At 36.3% G+C, this 6,848-nt stretch overlaps 1 protein-coding gene across 1 annotated transcript in view; it reads left to right on the top strand.

Annotated features, from left to right (window-relative positions):
• Positions 1 to 6,644: 6,644 nt before the first annotated feature.
• LOC107477088 (inner membrane protein PPF-1, chloroplastic) overlaps positions 6,645 to 6,848 on the top strand; it is a gene marked incomplete in the record, with an annotated part of 4,352 nt that continues 4,148 nt past the window's right edge. Inside the window, 1 exon segment of the mRNA XM_016097052.3 lies at positions 6,645 to 6,848. Within this exon segment, the coding sequence (XP_015952538.2) occupies positions 6,754 to 6,848 (95 nt within the window).

Below are 6,848 nucleotides of genomic sequence, written 5' to 3'. Positions count from 1 at the left end.
CCGTGTGTTTGGAAGCTAAACTGAGAAACAGAGAGGGAAGAGGGTCTTCGTTATAAAGAAAAGAATTCGAATTCTCGAAGGTTCGGACCTTTAAGTGTGAACCGTTGGATCTAAAAATTGGACCGCCCGATGTGCAGGAGTTGGGTGTGGGGTTTCAACAAAAATATTTTACTTTTTCCTTTTTTGGGGTTTACTGGATGATTCTTCAGAAGTCTAGGTGATTCGAGAATTTTCGGTTCACGAATCAACGGTTTCGGAGCGTGCGTTTGAGCTCCACGCGCTAAAGGTAAAGCATTAGTGACCGTTGATGTATAGCGGTTCTTTAATTCTTTTTAGTTAGTGTTGGCGGTTTCTATCCCGCGCGGCCGCGCCCCATTGGCCACTGGATTGATGGATTAGACGAGCTTCAACGACGTCGTTGGCGCGTTTATATAACTAACCAATTTCTAAGCGAGTTCGCGCTTCTTTCTTAGTCTTTTCCTTTTCTTTTACCAGCTTTTTTATCCAGCAAATGAAACGTGATTTAGCCGCAGAAATGAAATATCATTAGTTAGTTTAATTAACCAATTAAAATTTGTCCTTTTAAGTTTGCGTATTACTTAATCTACAAGACCTGGTCTCAGTCAGGGGGAAAGGAATAAAAAATAGTAGTATATATATATGTCCATGATTTTTCCTATTCATTCAGTTTGTTCTTGAAAAAGTAGAATGCTATTCTCTTTGGAAAGTTTGTACTATTTTTTACTAGATATTATGTAGACCTATTTATCATCAACCATTAAATAATTTGTTGATATACACTATTGGGGATGAATAATGATATATGAATTGAAACAACATTTCAATACAAGAAAGCTTAATACAAGATCCCCCGCTCAAATATATATAATATATATAAAAAAAAATCTAGAAAGAGTAATTTTATTAAATTTTAGTCAATATGTAACCATAAAAAAAAGTGAATAATCTCATATTATTGTATGAAATTTTATACTATTAAAAATATTATTAATAATTATTTAATGAATACAAATTATAAAAATTACTGACTCCTAATATTTTTCTATAAAAAAATGTCTACATGGATAATATAATGTGACATTGTCTCAACGTTAATATATCGTTTGATATTTTTAATGTAGTTAACTAAATTCGATTACACATACTCTAGGTCTAAACTAATCCAAAAAATTTGTGTGCTTTGGTTAATAAATTTTAGGATAAAAAATTAAATTAAACCAAATGAAAGAAGATTTTACATGATTCTATCAATGTTAAAAATGTGATATGAATCATCTAAAAATATACTTTAATGTAATTTGAATTAAACTAATTCAAACTAATAAAAACAAGTGTAATTTGAATCATTTAAATTTAAATTAGTCCCTATTAAAGTAATTCAAATTATGTATAGATTAATTCAATGAGTAATTCGAATCATTCTGATTTGAACTACATGCAAATGTGACTCATACTAGTTTGAATTAAGCTTATTCGAACTAGCCTACTGTTTTCACACTGATAATAATTTAAAACAGGTTTATTCGAATTACCCACAGAATTTGCTGCACGTTGTAATTCGAAGGAAATTCGTTCGAATTGCAAAGCTTTACCCTATAAATAGAGTTCGAATTGAGTTCAGTCGAATTAAAACACCATATCTCTACCTCACCAAATTCAGAAAAAACTCTTTCCGCATAACTCCAACAACGTGTTCAACATCACATTCAACTGATAGTTAATAACCCGGACCGACTATATCATTTGGATGGGGTCACCCACATAGCTAGTGTCAACAACTAAGAGGTTAGTGCGCAGTTCTCATTTTAAAATAGGATTTAACGTGTTATTTTTATATTTTTGCCTTTTGTTTTTGTTTTAGTGGTCGTCATTATTTACCGTGATTAAGTTAGATAGAGTTGTTATATTAGTAGGTTTGTTAGTATTTTTTTTTACTTGGTGGCTTAAAATTAATAGAAAAGTATGAGCACTAAGGATAACGGCGGGTGAAACTTATGTAGAGTAAGTATTTTTTTTTTTGTTGATATCCGGGATATGTTAAAATTATACTATTGTTAATAAAATATTTTTAAGACACTATTGTTTTATTAGGCCCAGTTTGACGTGTATATGATATTATTTTCCATATTAACACGTAACATACTTTGGTAGAGTAGAAGTTGTATTTTTTTATTAAGATATGCATTAGTGAACGATGTTGTGTAAATATGTTCCGAGCCAAGAGACAATCTGATACATTCTTTTTGCAACCCCACCGGTGTATCTCGAGCATGCGACGGCAGTAGGATATGCGCCTGGACGAGAGGTACATCTCGTACTTGCATATGGCCGGCTTATACCATCTAGCGAGGTTGAACGAGAGATTATTTAGGTTGGATGAGCCCCTGATTAGTGCCTTCGTGGAGCGCTGGCGTCCGGAGACACACACGTTTCGGAGGATCACACTTCCTGGAGGAGATCAGCGTCATCATGCAAGAGGACGAGGCATCACATCAGAGATCACACGCCACCGGGACCCAGGCCCACCTAGATGTGGACCTAAACGAGCTTCCGTCAGGTCCGACACATGAGTATTTTGGTTTGGGTGGTACTCCGCCATCTACCTACACCGTTGCCTGGGGCTGTAGCAAGACCATCTAGGCCACCCCCAGATTGTGACCCAGGAGCCCAAGACCATTTGTACCACTCCGCAGCCAGCACAGGAGGATGATACAGACAGAGACAGAGAGGAGGACGAGGTGCCGCTTGCCTAGAGACGCAAGAGGATCCGACGCCCCCGACGCCAGAGGATCCAGCGCCCCCGACGCTGCTTCACAGGGTCGCATCTATTCTGATGACTCATGAGTATTTAGTTGTAAGGTTAAGTTACGAACCTTAGTTGATTTCACTTTGCTTTTACTTTGTGCCTTCACCAGATGTTGACTGAACTGCTGTCTGGTGGCCAGCTGGGCCTCTGCCTTTCTCCCCTTGCGAATAAATAGCTCGGCCAACTTCCCATAAGTGGCCTTCACTAGTGAATACACCGGAAGGTTCCGGATTCCCTTCAGTATGGAATTAACACACTCTGAAATATTCATCGTCATATGGCCGAATCTCCTACCCTCATCCTGATGCTGAGTCCACATTACATACTCAATCCTGTTAGCCCAATCACACATGGCAGGATCTTCAGTTCGGAGAATATCAAACCAGTAATCGAATTTCACCTCAGTCTTGGCATATGCTGCATTTACAAGAAGCCTCCGTTCATCCTTGCCCTTAAAAGTGAGGGCAAAATTTGAGGCCACGTGTCGAATACAGAATGCACGGTATGCAGCAGGTGGTAGCCAACCTCCATCGGAAGATTCAAGTGCGGCCTTGATACCGTTGTGCCTATCTGATATGACCAGGATACCCAGCAACGGAGTCACGTGCTGGCAAGGATGGGATAAAAAAAAGACTATGACTCATCATTTTCACCGTCCACGAGTGCAAATGCAACAGGCAGGATGTTGGAGTTTTCGTCTTGTGCAATCGTAACGAGCAGCGCACCCCCGTATTTACTGTACTGGTGGGTCCGTCAATACTCACCAACAGCTTGAAATGACGGAATGCCTCAATACACGGTGTGAATGTTCAGAAAAGCCGGTAAAAATAGGCTTGCGAGTCGTCCACCTACCCACCCACTCGAACAGGACACGTCCTCAACACTGCAACACTACTAGGCATCGTCAGCTGCACACCTAAGACCCATCGCGGCAGCTCGTTGTATGATTCATCCCAATCTCCGTAAATCTGTGACACGGCTTACCTCTCAAGTATCACTACGCTGGCGGAGACTGATCCTAATCAACCATGTGCACCCGTTGCCAAATTCAATACACTTCCCAAGGTACTTGCGATAATCGGACTCCACCACTTTGTACTGTACCCCCGTCAGATGTTATACGTTTCCACGCTTAACACAGCCTCTTCTTTATTTTGAAACTGCTGACTAACCTTAAACTCTGATAGGCCTCTGATACGATAAATATCTCTGGCACCAAATTCAAAAGGTTCCCCAGGAACTCCCTTCTGTCTCATGGCATCCAAGTTCAAAGATGAAAAATGCGGGGGTACTGTTGAATCCCTGAGCTGAAACCACCGTTAGCCCCACATGGATTACTCGCTGCTATGTCATCACCACTATCATCAGCAACGATGTCTGGCTCCACATCATTAGCGTCATCATCATCCGGCAATGCATCGTCCATACCAGCCGATGCCCCACACTGTAATAAAATCGGCGCCCTATCAATGATACCAATTTCTCCCCTGCCATTGCGGTTGAGATCAACGACGAACGACGAGGAGGCCACATACTCGTCCTGAGGTGCAACCACAGGCACGGGTGAAGATGCACCAATAGGTCTTGAACTAGAACAGGCTACCGTGCCTGGAATTTAGGTATTCCAGTTCGAACTACCTGAGTTAGAGACCACATCAGCTAGCTTTGCCAACAGCTCAGGTGTCTTGACCTCGGGAAACTGGCGACGACAATGGAACAGGACCTCCAAATCCTCGTCACTCCCTATGACAAACGAATCGTATTTCACGTCTTCACGTAGCATTGAGATCGAAATGCGGTAGAATAACTTCTCAATCCGTTTCACACCTTACAGCACAAGTTTCTGTAATATAGAATTCAAGAAGTCAGCGAAGCTCGTTGTAGGTTTCAGAAAAATACTAAGGGGATCCTTATCGGTAAACTTAACACCTGAACGTGTTTTTTTCTTAATTGACCATCTATAATGCACCAACAATAAAAATCTCTCCTCATTAGCCATTGTGTTTCACTCTAATGAGAGGAATTCACGTTCACACCATATTTATACACGTCTGGGGTTTCATAATTCGAAACAACGAAGTTCGAATTATATATGTATAGTTCGAAGCAACCTCATTCGAACTACTATGTCTGGCTTCCTTACTTAATTCGAATCAGTATGAGAACTACCTTAGTACAAGATGCATGCATAATTCGAACCACATGTCACTCTCTAATTGTAATTGAAATTAAATCTTTTTCTCAAAAATTAAAGAATTCTTTTCTCCTCCTTACTAATTTTACAACCTCATTCTCATTCTCATTTTTCATCTTTATCTTTCTCTCTCTTTTCTCTCATTCTCTATTTTTCTATCTTTTTCTTATATAGAAAATGAAATTAACAAAATAATATCATTTGAATAAAAATATTATTATTATTGTTATTATATACATAATTTTTTAGTTTTTTTTATTTAGTTTTAAATTTTCACCCTTATCTTCTTCTTTCAAATATTTATTACATATAATTTTGATAGAATAATAATGTTATAATTAAAAGTTAGAATCAAGATTCAATTATTTTTAAAAAAATTAATTTTGAGTTAATTTTATAACTATTAGTATAATTTTTTATACTAATATCTAATTATATTTTTATATACATAAAGAGAAAAAATATTATTTTTAAATAGTAAGTATAAAAATTAATTATTTTTATATTGCAACAGACTTAACAGTTAACACCTAGTTAAATGTAAAAATATACACATTAAATTGTTTTAAATTTTAGATAACGAAAGTTAAAATTAATTATTAATAAAAAATTAGATTTTTTCATATAAAAATAATAACTAAAAATTTTATTATTTAATTTTTTATCTACAGACACTTTAATCTTTTTAGTCAAAGACTTTTATCAATTTATGACTTTTTTTTATAAAAGTAATTTAATTTTATAAATCTTTTATGTCATTGTATAATTTATACTGTTAGAATAAAATATATCGTAATTTTAAAAAATTTATATTTTCATAATATTATTATGGGTAAAAATATTAGTATATGCTGGTCGGTTTAAATTTGTGTATTTGACGTGTCTTGAGCAAATATTGAACATATTTCTTATCAAAATTAAAATTTTGATAATAAACATTATATTGATACTTTTTCAATAAAAATATTATATAAAAATATTAAAAACTTAAAATTTAAATTCGTAGGAAAATCTAAGAAAAACTACCATTAGTTGACGTATCTACCAACCCTTAGGTAGCGTTTGGTGGAGAGACAGAGACGGAAAAACTGAGACTGAGAGACAGAGACTAAGAGACAGGGATTGAAATAAATCTCAGTATTCTGTTTGGTGCAAAATGGGAGACAGGAATTGAAACAAGAATGAAACTTTAATTTAATTTGCACAAAGAGTAAAATTGGAATTAATTAATTGAAACGAAAGTATTTTAGGTATAAAATATTATTAAAGTTTCAATCTCCATCTCTAAAAATTTCAGTCCCCTGTGTCCTTACTTTTTAGAGGTACTGAAGTACTGAAATTTTAAAGACAGAGACAGAAATTTTAGTACCAGTCTCTGAACTAACAAACACGATACTGAGTCTCAGTCTCTTAGTCTCTGTCTCAGTACTTCAAAACAAACGTTACCTTAATGATAGTACGTGTCATTCACTGGCTGGCCCAATTACAAAAAGAAAATCAATCACTACCCATTGCGATTTCTGCTGATCTGCTGGTGCGTATTTCATTTCGCATTTTCGCTCGCAAAATAAAGAATAAAATAATTATTATTTATTTATTTTTTTAAAATACGGATAATTGGGAAATATTCTTTCATCTCAATATTTCTCTTCATCTCAAATCGGAGTCTATCATGAGAAGCTGAGAAAGTAGTGTCTCTCAGAAGCTCAAAGCTTCTCATCAATAATCCTCCATGGCTAAGACACTCATCTCCTCTCCCTCCTTCATCGGAACTCCACTCCCCTCCCTCTATCGCCACCGCTTCCCCCACCGCCCTGCCAGACTCAA

The sequence above is a fragment of the Arachis duranensis genome, chromosome 3 (genome assembly GCF_000817695.3).
Source record: "Arachis duranensis cultivar V14167 chromosome 3, aradu.V14167.gnm2.J7QH, whole genome shotgun sequence".
Classification (NCBI taxonomy): Eukaryota; Viridiplantae; Streptophyta; class Magnoliopsida; order Fabales; family Fabaceae; genus Arachis; species Arachis duranensis.
Note: the sequence above shows the minus strand (reverse complement) of the source record. Positions and strands in the feature narration are given on the sequence as shown.